We start from the raw sequence: 19,110 nt of genomic DNA, 5'->3' as shown, positions 1-19,110 counted from the left end.
ACAAGTAAAGCTGAATTTGCATCAAAGATGATGATTTGCAAAAAAGATGATGATTTGCAAAAATCATCATCTTTAAGTTACCTCAAAGAGAAAACGTCTAAGAATGACTAGCCAATTCACATCAGAGATTTCACATTCCACTTGAATCTCCCCACCTACAGAATAGACAGACAACAAAAATCTTCTCATATATCCCTGAGACAAGTGCATTGATGTAGGGGTCTTTGTCATGAAAAAGTTTGAAAACCCTTGTTATAGCTGACACACTGGAACATCTGCCAATCCAGATAGTAGCCAATTTCCAAGTATGCAAAAAAGGTTTTTACATCTGTAAATGGAATTCAAAAGTCTTTATAATTTATGCACATGGCTCTGTGCCTTGAAAAATGTGTTGCATCACAGGGAGATCCTGTCATGGGTGAAATAGTCAGTCACACATTGAAGGGGACCAATATTTTTACACCAGGCTGGTTAACACATCCTCAACAAGAGGAACTAATCAGTGTAATCATATGGTGTAGTCTTTGATTCAAATGAAAACCTGCATACTCACCGACCCACCATGGCACTTGGTTTGACACCCCTGCAGTGTGGAGTACACACACTCAGCCCTCACTGAACCCGGTCAACATGTATAAACACACACCAGAGGCTAAAGGTAAGTTGGGGTGTTTCCTTGAGATGATCTTTGAAGGACTTTTTCTTGCAAAACTGAGAATACAGAAAACTGGTGTCATATCTATATACGTGTTATTCAATGTTATATCAGATCAAGTCATGTAAAAAAAATAAATGGCTTAATTGTCATTGCAATTCAACAAAGCTAGGTAAGTATATAGTCATTTAGCTTGTTGAGATATTCTGAGAGCCATAAACTTTCAGTGACAGCAGAAATAAGGTAATTTGCTTAGAGGCATATATTTACAAAGGCTTTGTAAGAAAGAACTAGTGATATTCTTCCTCTGTCACCTTGCAAGCACTGAACAGAACTGAAAAACTACACCTCTCGGTTGTTTGTAACCCAACATATTTTTCATGTTTTTTTAATAATAGATGCAAAGGTTCCAACCTCCATGTATAAGTATGTCAGCTGAACTATAGCAAGGGTTCCCAAACCTTTTGATGTCGAATACCCCTAGAGCAATACATTCAATACAATTACAAGCCCCCATACGACAAAGGATTGTTCGAGGGATCCCCATCTGAGAAAATTTTTGTTGTTGTAGGTGAGAAGATGGAACAGAGTGGAAAGACTGATCTGAGTCTTCATTCTTACACATTTTCTCTTTGGTACCAACTTAAGGCAAATGAAATAACAGTGAAATTCAATTAACTGATACTTTGCCAAGGGGCCCCATCAAACCCTGTCAAGGACCCCAGTAACAGAACCTGAAGAGGTCTTCCCCTGTGGCAGTCACAGCATTATTGGTACCATGGGCAAGGTCACACATCCTGCAGGGTATTTTGTGTGTATATGAATTAATATCTGGAAGAAGTGAATCAAACATGATAGCATAGATCATTATACAATAGTTTTGGGTGTGGATAAGTTACTGTTACATGTCATTATATTTTATGAACTCTGATTAGCATTAATCAAAATCAACAGTAATAAACAAAAATGTGGCTAAACTATGACCTCCGATGGGTGATCATCCAAAGACAAATAACTACAAATATAAACAAAAACCGAATTATATTTGAAGAAAAGCATTAATTTACACTTTTTACACTTAAAAGACTATTATCACATAACATCAATTTGATACTACTTACTAGGCTTAAGTATATTTAGACTGAGTCCAAATGTACTATATTGTCTACCAAATGTAAATACAAAGCATTTGAAGGTGAAGCACTAATGGTATCTTTGGACACTCATTTACCTTAGGCTATCCAACTTTAATACAAAACAATTTCTCGGAATCTGAAGAAATATTACATTCAACAAGTAATGTGAATTTGGAATTTTACTGCAAACAGCCACAGAGCTTTCTCACATCACAAATCCTATATGGGCAATTAAGTTGTTTTTAACTGTTAAAAATTGAAAACCAAGGTTGCTGAATCAATAAAATAGTAAGTCAGTTGAAAGGTGAAAACTTACATTTCTTCAGAGACATTTCTGCTGAATCATGAGTGGCAGGCATGCAGGTAACATATTATAGTTAGTTAGCAATCTGTTTGCAAGTGTTATTACTTGATTTTATATTTTTGAACATTTTAAAGGTTTAAATAAAGGTTAAATGGTAGTGAGTGAAACAAAGTGAACAGCCTCACACGCTCTGCGAGCCAAGGCTGATGTTTTTGTTGTTGTTTGAAGGCCCTCCTACTATGCCAAGGTCCATTCAAAAACTGGCAATTTGTTTTTGCCTTGCTTATTGGCAAAAAACACACATCGGAAAATATAATTTGAGAATTCAGCACGAATCTGTAGGGTGTTCTGGAAAATTCGGCATGTATATAATCCTCCAAACAGCTCAAATTTCAACGGAGCAGCCCATTTACGCGGCAGGTAAGTGGTGTTACCTCACACACAAATTGTCAATTCCTTACCTGCCATATGTTCCAAAAATACACAGACAAAAGGAATTGTGGTTATGTCGGTGAAACATGATTGAACGTTCATTATTGTTGATTCTGAAACAGTTGAACCGGTGCCACCATCCTAATGATGGTCTCGCTCTGCAGAGGGCAGAGTGTTGTTGCAATGACAACGCTGAACAATAGAGGCCAGCATTAGACCAAAAATTACACATAGATCTTTTAAGTATTAAAGCAGTGAAGTGTTACCTTTACAGGTGGTTAAGATAGGAACATCAGTGCTATTGCTAGTATGTTAACGGCCTGGTCTGTGTTACATTAGCATCTCGTATAGACTGTAAGGTGTGATTTACATGTGAATTTGCAAATGCATGTTATTTTCAGTAAAACATAAGTGGGACAAAACCGTCTCTGTTGATTTGAATATTGTCAAATCTTTATTAAAAGATCTCACTGTCTTGGTTGACATCAGTTATATCATGTTGCTCATTGGGAATGCTAAAAAGTGGGGGGTGACATGAGATCTGGAGATATAAGAGAGAGCAAAGGAACTGAGAATATCAAGAAGAGACTCTGCGCCTGCAACTAAAGCAAAGAGGTAGGTGATACTTTTGCTTCTTGAGCATATGACAGGATATGTAATCTTTTTACCCAATTATCTTCTGACCAGAGAAAGATAAGATTAGAAAAACTTCAATGATCTCATTGAGACAATTTGTTTTGCAACAGACAAGTTATTTCAACATTCAACACACAATTATATCACATGGAAAAAGTAGAATCATCTATTCGAATAAAATATATACTGTACAATAATAATACAGCTTCAGAGAAATACAAATAATGATCAGCATCCTGCTGCTGCTCACCTATAATTTAACCACAAATGATGACCAAACAACCTAACTACATGTAACTGAAAAAGTAGGATAAGTCTAGGCTAAGTAAAAATGTTGAAAACATCTTTTACTGCCTGTGGGGGTTATGGTTTACAAAATCTATGGAGTTTAGTTTAGAATAAACTTTTTCATTATTTATTGATGATTAAAAAAACATCACGTTATCTATATATGTTTGTGATAGGTGGATTGAACAATAAGGCAAACAGGTAGTTTTATGACAGTTTTAATTGCATTTTTTTGATAAGGTGAACATTTTTTTACAACACACATCTGCATGCCAAGACTCTGTACTGAACATATGTACAGCCTTCAGTGGACCTGTCAATGTGAATATGACATTTTTATTTGAGCTTTCTTTGTTCCAGTGTGTTTGACTTATACTATTTTGCCTCCTCTCATAATGCTGTAGGCCCTACTCCATATTTTTTCATATTTTTCATTCATAGATACATTTACACTTGTTCTTGAAATGTTGGAATTGTTGGTTGTTTTATGTTTAATATACACCCACCCCAGTTATATTTTTTTTAATTTATTTTCTTTGCTGTATTCTATTTTCATTTTGCTGCTACAACAACGCAGTCTCCCCACAGGAATCTTATCTGAACTGATCTATACATATTTTACACATTTTTAAACATTTCTATTTGTCATTCCAGACAGTTTTTCTACTGAGTGATCATGGCTGAGTACAAACTAGAGGTGACAACAGGTGACATGACAAATGCAGGAACATCTGACTACATATTTGTCACCTTAATCGGAGCTGAGGGAGAGAGTGAGCGTACAGAGTTGGACAACTATGGCATCGATTTTATAGCTGGGAAGGTAAGTGTTGAACATTAGTATGTTTCACATTAGGACTAGGACAATAGAAATGATTTTGTGTGTGTGTGTGTGTGTGTGTGACAGAGAGAGAGTGACAGAGAGAGAGAGAGAGAGAGAGGATAGAATTTCTCACCATTTAATGAATATTTTGAATATATGCACCATTTATTTGTGGTCAAAGCTCAGTCTTAGGCTGTGGTGGTTGATAAATGGTTATTTTGCAAAGAGAACAGCAGTCAGTAGTCACAAATCAGAGACCTATCTGCTAAAAATACAGCAGCTATTCAAACACATCTACCCTCCTCCAACCTTTCTCCACAGACAGGGACCTATACTGTGAAATCCAAAGCGTCTCTGGGGAAACTTCTGCTGGTCAAGGTGGAAAAAGATCCCCTTTTTTCTCTCCTAGATGACGAGTGGTTCTGCTCCAAAATAGTAGTGACAACTCCAGAGAAAGAAGTCATCCTTTTCCCCTGTAACAGATGGGTGTCCAGCGGGGAACTTGTTGAGCTCAGAGGAGGGAAAGGTTTGCTTAAAGCATTTTTGATCACACATTGTGGTTGTCATATGTATAAGATAACAAAAGAAGTCTCATGTCTCAGAAGATATAAAAAATGTCCTTAGTGGTCAAGTTTCAATGTATGATTTTAATGTTGCCCTTAACTTCTCAGCTGTGAAGATTTTTGAGGAGGAGCATCCCCTACTGATTAAACACCGGAAAAAAGAGCTGATACTTAGTAACCGCTTGTACCAGTGAGTTTTTCAAGTTATAAAGTGATGCTATAGACTCAGATGTGTATCCAGACAAAATCTTACATGTTGCTTTTTTCTTTGTTTTTTAGATGGGCGGTATTTGATCCCGCGATGCCACACATCAACAATTTCAAAGATACTTCGGACCTCCCTGAAGAAATCCGCTTCTCTGTGTCAAAATATTTGGAAATAGTTCATACCAGTGTAGTGGGGTAAGGCTATGGAAATATTATATATAATTATATATTATATAGGCTATTCATAGTAAAACCACCTAACAATTCAGTCACATCCCTCATCTGTTTTAAGCCACAAAACTGTATAGAAACAGTAAAGTCAGAATATTGTTTATGCCCCTGCATTGTGATGGGTTTTTAATTTGTCTTTTTTTATCCTTTCTTACCTCTGCCTCAGTACTGCTGAACTCAAGTTTAAGGGGCTGGCAGGATCAACTGGAGAGTGGGAAAACATTGAGGCCATGAAGAAGGTCTTAATGCTCAATAAAACACCGACCTCAGGTAGATGTTGCCCATTGGTTTGCAGTTTAACCCATTGCAACATTCACACTCTCTTGGTTTCCTAATAATTACGGATGATTATGCTTATATGCATTTATGGCATATAAGTAACTAACCATGACGAAAACATCCACATTTGATAAAGGTTTTGGGTTTTGTTAAAGCTACACTAAGCGTTTTTCCAACCACGAGAGGGTGACAGAAACCGCAACACATTTGTCAACAAACCACAGCAAAGCTAATGGACTACAGATGCCCCAAGGACAGAAAGGCTAATAGCTAAGATAAATATACCTACAGAAAAGTGTCGCCGGTTAACAGTCTCGCTTTGCCATGTTTTTCTCCTGCTGAAGGTTACATGTCCCACAATGACAAGAGGTAGGTAGCAAGTTTACTATTTTAACAAGTTTACTCGCTTAATTTATCCAAATTGTTCATAATTTTCTCATCCTCTAGAGGAGCTTTTAATCCTTCAATTAAAGTTAAAACATGATAATTACCAACTAGGGTTTGACCGATAGCTGATATTTTGTGCCAATATTCAATATCTTTACATTTGAAAATTACTATGCAAAAAAATAAACAAGAAAACTATTACTAGAGTAAATCCCTTTTTAATGAAATACTTCAATGAACAAAAGGAACAAAGAGAATATTGCCAAAATAAAAGTGCCCTAATCGCCAATACCCGGTAATAGTATGCTATGATGAAGTGCAACACTTGATTCACAGTCGGAGAAAGCAAACTGTATGTTGAGAGTGAGAGGGAGCACACAAGACATGGTCTAGGGGATGCATGAATGCATTTAACTTTAGTAGTGTTTTGTTAGGTAGTTAATTGGCTCATAGTTAGTACTTCACCTAATACATGGTTTAGGGGCTGCAGTCAAGTGAGCAGTCTCTTGTAAAACCATGGTCTTACCAGCCGCTCTTTATAATTTGTTGCGCGTCTAATTACAATTACAATTTCACATTTGGCAGACGCTTTTATCCAAAGCGACTTACACATGAGATTTGCATACAACACAAGCAAGTTTCTAGATAGGAGAGAACAACGAGAGTAAGTGCTATAGAGCTAAGTTCTGGTCCAACAGGACATAGGTGCTACGAGGGAGTGCTACAAGGCAGTGCTATGAGGTAATGCATAGAGCGCATACATTTTTTTTATTTTTTTATGAAAGGAGGTATTCGCTAAAGAGCTGGGTCTTTAGCCTTTTCTTAAGGATAGAGAGGGATTCTGCGGATCGAATGGAGTTTGGCAACTCGTTCCACCACCGGGGAACCACAGAAGAGAAGAGTCTGGCTAGACACTTAGGGCCTTGCTGAGGTGGCAGCACCAGGTGCCGCTCCATGGCAGAGCGTAGTGAGCGGGAGGGAGCATAGACCTGAATGAGGGAGTTCAGGTAGGTCGGAGCCGTTTTGGTTATTGTTTTGTAGGCGAGCATCAAGGACTTGAACTTGATGCGGGCAGCAACTGGGAGCCAGTGGAGGGATATGAATAGCGGAGTGACATGTGCTCTTTTGGGCTGATTGAAGACCAGACGCGCCGCCGTGTTCTGGATCATCTGCAGAGGTTTGAAAGTACAGGCCGGGAGCCCTGCCAGTAAGGAGTTGCAGTAGTCAAGGCGTGATATTACAAGAGCCTGTACCAGGAGTTGTGCTGCATGCTCAGACAGGTAGGGTCTGATCTTCCTGATATTGTATAGAGCAAATCGGCATGACCGAGCAACAGAAGTCACATGCTCCTTGAAGGTTAGCTGGTCATCAATCATGACACCCAAGTTTCTGGCAGACTTTGTGGGTATGAGCTCAGTTGATTCGAGCTGGATACTGATTTGTTGTTGTATAGAGGGACTGGCTGGGATGACAAGGAGCTCAGTCTTTGACAAGTTAAGCTGAAGGTGGCGTTCCTTCATCCAAGCCGAGATGTCGGCGAGGCATGCCGATATCCACGCCGAGACTGTGGGGTCGTCTGGTGGGAACGACAGGAGGAGCTGGGTATCGTCAGCATATGAATGATAAGAGAAGCCATGTGAGCGGATCACTGCACCCAATGAGGTGGTGTATAATGAAAAGAGAAGGGGTCCAAGCACTGACCCTTGAGGTACCCCTGTGGACAAGTAGTGGGATTTAGACACTTCCCCTCTCCAAGACACTCTGAAGGATCTCCCTGAGAGGTAGGACTCAAACCAGCAGAGGGTAGATCCTGAGAAGCCGAGCTCAGCGAGTGTGGAGAGGAGGATTTGGTGGTTCACCGTGTCTAATCATCATCAATCAACAGTACTTCCCCTGCCTTGAGTCAAAATAACTGGTCAAATATGGCCGAGCTACACAATCACAATAAGAGCTGGTTTGCCATCGGCATCTGTAGGCTCATGTCAAACTATGGCGTAAAATATCGTATTTTTTGGTTAGTACACTGACGGGCGAATTCACAAAAGGATTGCGCTGCTTTTGCTGACGCTAAACCTGTGCAAATAAGACAAAAAGAAACCGTGTAATTCACAAAGCACTCACAAAGGGTGAAATGCACCGCTAACTGCGCTGCCACGCAAATAGCGTCTCGGTGCTCTGTGCTATTTGCATGTATTTAAATTAGGTAATATGCATACATTTGGTGCAAAATTGGCCCCTTTCTATGCAAATGATCCTCATTGCAAAAACAGTCCAATTCACAAAGATCGGCGCTAATTGCCACACGCAGTTAGAGTGACATTATTAGCGTCTTCAGAGAGTTGGTGGTAATTAAAGCGCATTTATAAGGGGTGTCACGCCCAGACTTTCCAGTGATCATGGCAGCAGTGATTGTAAAGAGAATATCGCTTGTTGATTTAACTGAGAATTGAACTGAATTGACCTTGCAAATGTCTCTGCAACAATTCCACCTTTGTGCGACCTAAAAAATAAAATTGTCTGTAAATACAGTCTGTAAATAATATTTTGACATTATTATTATTACTATAGAACTTTAACACAGATTGCTTCACAAACAAAAGCAAATAAATCAGTACAACCAAACAATCAAATCAAATCAAACCAAACAAGTGAATCCAGCTGCCTCGCAAGGTAATCAATTCCCTCCTCCAGGCCATGAACTTGTTCGTTCTGGAGAGTTTACTGCACAATTTCTTCTTATCTATCTATCTTCAATGCTGTTTAAAAGCTGTTCTTGAGGTGGACCTCCGCCCGTTTGTGAAGCTTATGAGGCACTGAATGACGTTCTCCGCATCAAATCATGCCATCTTCTTTTGCAGTCTGAAGGTGTGCATTTGGACACCAACAGCATTGACAGACTGGGTTATTAAATCCCAAATATGGTTTCTCGCTGTCCCAGTTAAATTTCTTGCCTGAAGTTTTGAGGAATGCCTCTGCACCTCGTACGTCAGGACTTGCAGCTGGCGGTCTAAAAAATTTTCTCTTTCTCTCTGCCATTGTCCTGCCTACTGTGTTCTTGGCACAAAGGCAACATTTATATTTTGCTACATTGATAATTGCAATCAGACGCAAAACAGGGGCAAATTGCACTCAGTTGCAACACGTTATGGGCGTGTTTATGCTGGCATATCATTAGCGTGATATCTTTTGTGACTCGGTCTGAGGCGGAGCAAATAGCCGTTGCAAATGATACGCAATTCATGGTGCTATTAGCGGCCGCAACCCATTCTTTGTGAATTCGCCCCTGTGTCTTTCATTTATCTGTAGTATATAGAAATAAATTCATGTAAATCTATGGTCTTTATTGACATAGTAAATTTCACTTTTTAGTGTGTAACTGGAAGGAGGGGGGTACTTAAAGTGTGGTCACCCTAGGGAACCACACTATGTTAAACCTGCAATAAGCGATACGAGACCTTATAACCAATCCTGAAACTAATATGTGCTATGTGGAGATTTCATCGAGACATAATGATATATGCCAATATCTGCATACACGGGGCAACTGTGTTGCTGTTTTCACCTCTTTTCTAAAGCTTGTTGTCAAATTCTGCTCCGGAACAATGCTCCTCCCAGGCCATTCAGTAGCTTTTCATTTTTTTAAAACTAGCCTGGCACCTCCCTCGCTTTTTAAAAGTGGCCCTCACCCCCTCCCATTCCTGAAGATTTTCTTGTAATGGCGTAATCGATGAAGCAAGCATGTAAACTAGCAATTTGCTACCTACCTCTTCACTTGGGACACACAACCTTCCGCAGGAGAAGGTTCTGGTAACGTAAGACTGGTAACCAGCAACAATTCTCCGTAGGTACGGTTAGCTTAGCTGTTGACGTAGTTATTTACAAATGTGTTGCGGTTTCTGTCACTTTCTAGTGGTCAGAAAATTTTACTTATTGCAGCTTTAATTCTGGCCTGTTAATATGGCTAATATGGCTAATAAGTACCATATACCCACCCTGCTAATATGGCTAATATGGCTAATAAGTACTATACCCATCTCATGAAGAAAATATGGCTGTGAAAAGTTACCTTGCGAGGCAGCTGGATTCGCGAGATCATGATCACGCGAGAATCCATCTTGCCAGGCTTCAAGTTATGTGTTTGTGGCCGAACCACAGTGATGCAGACCAATCAGCGTCCTATGAGGGCAGCTACGGGCGTGGTTCAGGTGTGGCGACAGCGAGAAACGACTGTTGGTTCACAACAATGGCGGCTCCTAAAGAGGCTAGCGTAGATGCTGCTATAACATCAGTTATTTCTGAACTGGAGAGTATTTCTTCATTGAAAGAAGAGCAAAGAATGGCACTGAAGGCTTTTCTGGATGGAAAAGATGTTTTCGCTCTTCTCCCGACTGGCTTCGGCAAGAGTTTGTTCATGGTTCGTTGATCTGATTGGTTGAAGTTGATAGACGATGATAGACAGATGGTTCATCCAATCACCTGCCAAGTATTTTTTGAAAGTGCCTGCCCTTTTCCAAACAGTTTCCAAGGACGACTTCCCAGATGGTTCTGTGTAACAAACCATCTGGCGTGTCACGTGAAAAGGGCAACCAGCCTTCACCTAAACATGTTAAACATGTTACCATGAAAAATATTATTTGATTGACGTTTTAGGGTTAGGGTCACTAAACTCACTATAGTTTAGCCAGTCATCATTTAATTGTTAGCAAACTTTGTTGAGTGAATTACACCACAATTACACACCATTCGTGAGTTAAACCTCTGTTGTATGTGAAACTTAAGTTCAGTTTTGGTCACTTTGTCAATTTTTATAGTTTACAACTGAGATAATTTACCCACTTTGCAGCCATCCAAGCGGTCAGCTGCTCCAAAGTTGCATGACAACAAACTGAGCTTCTCAGAACCAACGGGCAGTGGTTGAGGGAGACAGTTTTCCGAATAGCCACTAGAGGGCAGAATTAGCCAACTGGGCAGAAGGTGAATAGAGTAACCTCTTTCATATTAGGGATTTAGAGAATAGCCTCTTTGATTGGAGAGGAAAGACATGGACACGTCGATATCTGATATTCCAAAAAAGGCGGATATTGGTCGAACCCTATTGGAGTTACAAGGGTTTCACGAGACAGCGGCGATATGTTGATAGTTTACCTTGGTTGTCAACTGCTATCCTTCCAGAGTATGTCTCAGAGCATTGGATGGAAGATGAGTTTTTTGGCTACCAGTTTCTGAATGGAAGCAACCCCAATGTGATCCAGCGCTGCCTGAAGCTTCCCTCAACCTTTCCAGTCACAGAGGAGATGGTGAAGCCCTTCCTGCAAAAGGGTAGCTCTCTGAAGAAGGAGATGGAGGTATGGAAGAAGAGTGCCTTGAGATGTTTGATAAAAGTTGTCTTAGGAGACAATTTGTAGGTTTGAACCTATGCTTGTGTAGCAGTTAGGGTTGGCCATCGCCGATGGCCGCCAGTCATCGACCACTGAGCCATCTACATCGCAACATCGTGATTTAAAGGCCCCCCCGCGTTACTGAAAGTGCAATAAAAGCTTCACGAGTAAAAAGCCGTAAGAGTACTTAATCAAAACATAACTGATGAATATGTTTTTTAAGGAGTGTCAGCCAGAGAGCGCAGAAATGAAGGATGGGTTTATTCTAATTATTATAATAGCTCCTTGCACCTGATTTACTAAAGGAAAAACGGTTTATTTAATCACACTATTTACCGCCCAGTGAAAGCATGTTTTAATTTAAGCGCAGACATAAAATGTATTTTTAAATCTACCTGGTTTGCGCCTGCCTTAGTAAATCAGGGGGTGAGTCTTTATTTGTATCTCAAAACTGAGGATTAAAACTTACCTACAGAGCGAACTCTGGCCACACTGATCTGTCAGAAAACAGACAGAATTACTAACGGATAGATTTCCGTCTGTTGGGTTGTTTTGGAACGTCCACGCTATTTAAAAAAAACGCCTCTGATTTGCGGTGACGAATCCGTCAAGAAAAAGTTCAACTGGGTTGCGCTGCCCAGACAACGGACAGCTCTCATTGAAAATGAATTGAAATGAACAGAGACGGACAGACACAACGGACTACTCTCCTGTTCTCTCCTAGGAACCAAAATTTCAAAAAGGTAGGAGTCGGACTACTACGCTTACCAAACGTGAAGTGAAGTGCTGCAGTTATGCAGTTACATCACTATGACTAGTATTTAAAATATTTTTTTATAATCAGACGATCTGCTTACTGAGGTTGCTTAAGCATAGGCTATAGGGAGGAAAAGTAAGGAAAAACCGGGTGATTAGGTGAGGATGGGCTGTGGGCTCACGTGCAAAAAATATAAATAGTTATTAATATCCAACATAGGCTAAATACATGTAAAAAGTATAAAAGAAAGTATATATACAAATTTTAGTACCAGAGCAGCTCACATGAGAGGTCTATGACTCTTGAACACTGGTGGTCTGGATAACGGTTTGACTGCTTGATATTCTCTTGGTTTAATGTTAGATCATTTTAGTTTTTTTTTTTTTTTAAATGTGTAGAATGGATTGCTTTGCTTCCATTTGTTGTGCTAATTCTTGCTACCTTTTCATGTCATATACTGCTCTTTAATCTATCTTTGCCTCCCATACAGAAAGGCAATATATTAATCTGTGACTACAAGAGGATGGATGGGTTAGTCACAAGGATGTATAACGGTGAACATCTGCCTCTGACTGCTGGGCTTGGCTTGTTCTACATGAACCCAGAGAACAAACTGATGCCAATCGCAATCCAGGTGATGCACTGTCCTCACTGATGCAAGAATACTGATATAGAATAACTGGTCAAATCACACAACCATATTACACCAGGATTAAAAATGTATGAGCACTCAAATTGAACCATGACCGTGTTTCCATAAAAAAAAAATCATCATTCATGATTTAAAAAAGAAGTAAAACTATTATAATGTCTCTTTTTCAACATCCCAGCTGCATCAACAACCCTCTGAGCAGAACCCCATTTTTCTGCCCAGTGACCCAGAAAGCGACTGGATGCTAGCCAAGATGTTTCTGAAAAATGCAGATACCATACAATATGAGGCTGTTTATCACCTCACAAGCACTCATTATCTGGCAGAAGGCTTTGCTATTGCCGCTGTTCGCAACTTCCCTTCGGTTCATCCCCTCTACAAGGTATGATTACATAGCAGAGATCATGGATCTAGTTCAGTTGTTATTCTCTGGTCCTATGTTTTATGAGCTGAACATGGCATTGCACTCAGTTTCCAAGTTCAACTTGTGGGGCCATATTTGTGAAGCTTTTAGGGATAAGGGAACAAATCTTGGGTGACTGACCTAGTCATGAGGCAAATGAGAACTTAAATATGAGAGGACACAACTAGAACTGATGGCCAGTGGGGTGTGTTTGTGAGAGTCCTGTTCAGTGTTCTTATGGCTTGTAAGTAAAAAGTGTTCTCGAGTCTACTGGTGCTGGAATGTTGTGGTTCCAGATGTTAAGGGAGTAAACAGTCCATGGTTAGCAGAACCCTTTGCAATTGCCACTGTTTGAAACTGTAGCTGGTTCATTTGTTTTCCTGCTCAGTTTCAGCCAAACCTTTCAGACCATAGTCATGAATACCTTTTCAGCTAACAGTAATTCAAATGGTCTGAGAGAAGATCAGGCCTCTGTGAAAGCCCCTGTCTCTGTTTTCAGACTCTCTAAAATCTCTCCATTCCGGGTAGGTCTCAACCAAGCAGATGAGCTCTCTGCAAGGAGGCAACCTGTCAATCACACGCACACAGCTCAGTGTAGTCCTGCCCACCCTGCAGACTGCAGAGACAAAACAAATAACTTATAAATATTATTATATATTATTATTATAATATTATATAATATCTGCAGAAGATATAACAAGACTAAGAGTCTAACAGCCCCGTGACATTGCATTTTGTAGAAGCGTCCCTGCCAGGAATCAAACACAGGTCTCCCGATTGAGAGTCTGCAATCTAACTCCTTGCAGCACACTTTCAACCAGGTGACCAAATGGGTTGAACAGAGCGACCGACCGAACAACCATTATTGCGATCCATAGAACCCCTGCTGTTGTGGGAAGGTGCCCCTGCTGTTGCAGGAAGGTGTTTAAAGTATACCATGAAACCAAACCACAAAAAACACAACTCTCCACACAGTCTGTGCTCTACCATTGTCACAATCAACTTGTCGCACCACAACAACTGTGCACAATGCGTATTACATCACTGCTAATCCAGCGGTTATGGCCACATGCCACCATATCAGGATCAATATACCATTCCCATCTAGTCAAGTCAAATCTAAGCACTTTCTGCATCATGAAGCAGGCAGAAGCATAGGCAAAATAAATGGTATGACTCACCATCAGAAGAATTGTCAGGTTGATTGCAACATTCCTCCCAACAGTATCCCACTAGTTGTGCGTTTCTGGTTAGATATCTGGTGCCAGGTGAAAACTGCTTGGTTTTGCGTTCGTGCACCTATCCTCCTCTCGGTGTAGATTAATTTTTTATCCTTGATGTGGACACACCACATACTAAATCACCTAGCACCTAGAACCCATAGCACCTTAATCTTCAGCAGAGACAAACCACGCATGTGATGTCACCACCTACATTGTTTGAAGATGGCTGCGCTCTTGTGGTGAAAAACCGAACCTAGCAAATCCAGGTGAACTTCTAGCTGAGTGAGTAGTGAGTTTATAGCTAATGGTGTTGCTACTGAGCTTACTCACTGTCATTTAGCCAGCCATCGTTTAACTGTTAGCAGAGTAAATTACACATAACATTATATTCCTACCTGGACATATTATTGTAAGGACTGGTGAGTTGAACTTCTATTGTATCAGTTTGAATGCAGAGCCCTATCTTGTCTAAGGTAAAAAGCAAATGAACCAGAGTCACATTATTGAGTGCTTAATTTCCTTTAAGTTCAGCCCCGTTCTCACACACGCACCAGAGTTTTGTTGGGAGGTTACCGAAGGGAGGGAGCGGAGAGTGATGGGGTGGATTTTTTTTCTTGTGTACTTGTGTAATTCTTGCTAATTTCTCCAAAGTTGCCTAACCATCAGAACATAAAGCCCACTAAACCTCAGTATGAGAGGACTTTAAGAGGTAATTTAAGAATTAAACCACCTCCACAATCAGCAGACCTAAATTAGATTACGTGTGAACAAGAGGCTTATTTTGTAATTCATCCCTATGTAAAATGTGATTTTACCCCTGCCATGAATAATTGTTTGATATTGATATTCTTCTCTCTGTTGTGAATTCAGTTGCTGATCCCGCACTTCCGTTACACTCTCCAAATAAACACTGACGGCCGCCCAAAACTTATGGGACCTGATGGAGCTTTAAGTCAAGTGTGAATCTTTTACTGTGATCTCCTTGAAAATATTCAGATCTTAATCTTATGATTGTGAAAATTGTGGCTAGCGTTTTTTTTTTATGCATTTCTTACCGTCAACAAATCCTATGTAAATAATAAAATCAGCAATGAATTTGTTTTGTTAACAAGTCTGGTCCATGTAGCCGATGCCCAATAAAGCCATGTCTCAGTAGCCATAGAACTCCATTGTATAAAAAAAACGATTAAAAACACATCAAAGAGCCATGCTGTTGCTCTGGCAGCATATTTCATCATTGCGATGCACCGGGCCAGCCTAGTTTTCCCTCAAACAACTCAATAAGCCGACCGTAAACACATTTTTATCTCAGGAAAATAGTTCTGTAGCATCGAAAATAGTCCCAATCGTAATGAAGAATTTGTTCCCATTAGAATTTGATTTGGTAATAACTACAATAGCCTGACTTTTCATGGTAACAGTTAGCGATTTTTAAAATTGAAATTATGTCTTTGCGAGCTGTATTTAAAGGTTTTTATCTTACAGTTGGAGCCAATGACTTCCGGTTTGAAGGCTAAAAAGAGTACGTGGGAAGTCGGAAATTAATGGGAGTAGAGCAAACGCATTGTTGATTTTGTTATTTTCATAGGATTTGTTCACGATAAGAAATGTATTTAAAAACACCAGCCGTATCCTTTAAGTTTTCAGTATGTCAGCAAGACATTCTGGCAAACCTAATGTAGTCTAATGCTAATTGTTTGTGTAGGGTTCCTTAGGAACAGAGGGGCTGACGGAGCTCATGAGAAGGGGTTTCTCTGAAATAACCTACAGTTCCCTCTGTGTGCCAGAAGACATTGCTGCACGAGGACTGGAGTCTATCCCTAACTTCTACTACAGAGATGATGGACTGAAGCTGTGGAGCATCGTCAACAGGTTATATTCTAATTAGGGGTCCAAGCACCGCAAGTTACAGAAACTACATTATTAGGAAGCTAGGGACTGTATATGATCTGGTCAGAACAGGAATGTTAGCAGTGGGGTGTCAAGCAAAGACAGTAGACAGGATGCACGGCTAAAATAATTATCGTTTAAATAAAACATTAAATAAATAACATGTGCAAAGAAAATAATACTTCAAATGCAAAATAAAAGTGCCCTGAGACCTACTGTAAACAAAAAGCTTTGTGATTTGTTAGGTAGTTAATTGGCTCATAAAGTTAGCACTCCACCTAATGCATGGTTTAGGGACTGCAGTCAAGTGAGCAGTCTCTTGTAAAATCATGCTCTTGCCAGCCGCTCTTTATATTTTGTTGCGTGTCCAATCATGTCTTCAAGGTACTTACCCTGCCTTGAATCAAAATAACTTTATTGGTCAAATATGACGGAGCTACGCAGTTCGCTCATGATAAGAGCTGATGATCCATCATAGGTTTTTTTTTCTTGGAAAATAAATAAAATAATAATTAGCGTGACTGAAAACTGTTCTTTTTAAAAAGGCTCTTTATCATTAGCCATTTATCAACTCTCATGAAGAACAAATTGCGGTGAAAAGGGCAACTAGCCTTCACTTGCACATAAACTTGCACATTATAGCTAATGGTGTGGCTACTGAGCTTACTCACTGTCATTTAGCCAGCCATCGTTTAACTGTTAGCAGAGTAAATTACACATAACATTATATTCCTACCTGGACATATTATTGTAAGGACTGGTGAGTTGAACTTCTATTGTATGTGAAACTTAAGTTCAATTCTGGTCACTTTGTCAATTTTTTTTTTATAGCTTACAGAGATAATTTACCTCTTGTTTGCAGCCATATAGGCGGTTCGCTGCTCCAAAGTTGCATGACAATAAAACCAGCATTCTGAGCCGACAGGCAGTGGTGGAGGGAGACAGTTTTATGAATTGCCTCTAGAGGGCAAAATTAAACAAAATGGGCAGGCCAGGAGGTGAATAGAGTAACCTCTTTCATATAAGGAAGCAGAGAGGTAACACATGGACACCCTGATAAATCGGTTGAACCCTAGTACATACTACGTATATATGAGTGTCATCTGCTTAACAGTGAAAATGAATATTATGTTTGCAGATGATGTCCCCAAATGGAAGCATATAAATGGAGAATAGTAGAGGGCCTAAGATTGACCCTTGTGGAACACCATATTTCAGATGCGCTATAGAAGTGTAGTTTTTTTCATGTATTATTCATTTACTAATAATTTTTTTATTTAGAATTATAAAAAGTGAGCCATTCATTTCAAATTGGAAAAAGTAGCCTAACTACAATCTCTGGCCGCAGACACATAATACTGACAATGACTTTTTTTTTTTTTTACCTCTAGCTTTGCTAAGGCAATGGTGGAGTACTACTACCCCTCAGACACTGAGGTGCGTAAAGACATTGAGCTCCAGGCATGGATCAATGAGATATACATCCACTCCTTCTTAGCGAACAAAAAAACAGGTATTTTAGTTTATGTTCTAGTAGCATGATGTTGTGTAAACAGCAAATCTATATAGTAGCCTCTACTGAAAACTTAATATAAAAATAATGAATGCCAAAGATTTATGATTATAAAATGGTTATTGATGGTGACCCCAACAGGTATCCCTACAAGCTTCCAAACTGTGGAGGAACTGATCAAGTTCATCACCATGGTGATCTTCAGAGTGACAGGCCAACATTCTGCCGTCAACAACGGGCAGGTCAGACAATTAAGAGTTGGGAAAATAGAATACTATGTCATTTGAAGAAATGCAATAGATAATGTGCCAGATCAAGTGAATTTATATGATCTGTTGCTGGTATCTTTGGTTATTTCCTTTTCGTAGGTTATCAGAGAAGCAACAGCAATAGAAGCATGCCATTTCTACTATATATTTTTTAATGTTTAATGTTCAATTCAGTGTTATAAAGTAGGTTTTAGTTAATCATGAGTTCAAACCCTAAAAGTAATTGATACTGCAATAGATACTGAAGCATCTCTCTTAATTTTAGTATGACTACCAAGGCTGGATGCCCAACAGCTCTCTCCTGATGCGCAAAGCTCCTCCAACCACTAAGGGGCAGTCTAGCATGAAGACAATTATGGAGACACTCCCAAATATTGGAGAGACAATCCACTTTATGTCAATGGCTTTGGTGCTTACCTACAAATACACTGACGTTGTAAGTTTGGCAGGCATGAATGAACACTTATTGCTTTGAAACTGCTTTGAGACACTGTACCTTAAACAAATCTGCTGTGTCAGTCATGGTTTTTGTCTCAATTTCTATTTTTTGTCAGGTTCCTGTGGGTTCATTTCCAGTTGAACGCTTTGATGAGCCTGCCCCCAAGAAGATTATTAAGGAATATCAAGAAAAGTTGTCCCAACTCAGTGAGGCTATTGAAAAGAGGAACTCAAAGCTCACATTGCCCTACATCTACTTAGACCCTGCTCAAATGGAGAACAGTATAGCTATTTAAATAAATTTGAGGACACAACAAAGCATGCCTTAATGATAAACCTGCATCCAAGACCTTTATAAACGTCTTCTAATTCAGTATAATTTTTACCACAGATTTTCTTTTTTCATTATAATCTTCCTGTAAGAGCAGACATTTCACTTTGAAAGCATTCTGAATTTAAAACCATGTCATGGTTTAACAATATTCCAAACTGTTTGACTATGATTTATACTTAACAGAATTACCTGGTCAGGCTTGGATCCAAGTGCCTATTTCTGTTGCTTCACAACAACAATATGTCACGTGACATGGCAAATTTTCTTTCATTGTTGATTATTTTCAGATGCTAATTCCCAAACAGAGATTTG

The 19,110-nt window shown here is 39.6% G+C and overlaps 1 protein-coding gene across 1 annotated transcript; it reads left to right on the top strand.

Moving 5' to 3' along the window:
* Positions 1–4,127: 4,127 nt before the first annotated feature.
* LOC139653244 (hydroperoxide isomerase ALOXE3-like) lies at positions 4,128–18,760 on the top strand. The gene is made up of 14 exons (XM_071530220.1): positions 4,128–4,278; positions 4,600–4,800; positions 4,946–5,027; positions 5,117–5,239; positions 5,442–5,545; positions 11,114–11,286; positions 12,567–12,710; positions 12,907–13,110; positions 15,225–15,311; positions 16,060–16,226; positions 17,636–17,757; positions 17,899–17,999; positions 18,292–18,462; positions 18,581–18,760. Exons 1-14 carry the CDS (start codon positions 4,128–4,130, stop codon positions 18,758–18,760), a joined length of 2,010 nt encoding a protein of 669 aa, XP_071386321.1.
* Positions 18,761–19,110: the final 350 nt, after the last annotated feature.

The sequence above is a fragment of the Centroberyx affinis genome, unplaced genomic scaffold, assembly GCF_046629955.1.
Source record: "Centroberyx affinis isolate AG114_WGS23_722 - 3 ecotype Tasmania unplaced genomic scaffold, CSIRO-AGI_Caff_v1 ptg001901l_1, whole genome shotgun sequence".
Taxonomy (NCBI): Eukaryota; Metazoa; Chordata; class Actinopteri; order Beryciformes; family Berycidae; genus Centroberyx; species Centroberyx affinis.
Note: the sequence above shows the minus strand (reverse complement) of the source record. Positions and strands in the feature narration are given on the sequence as shown.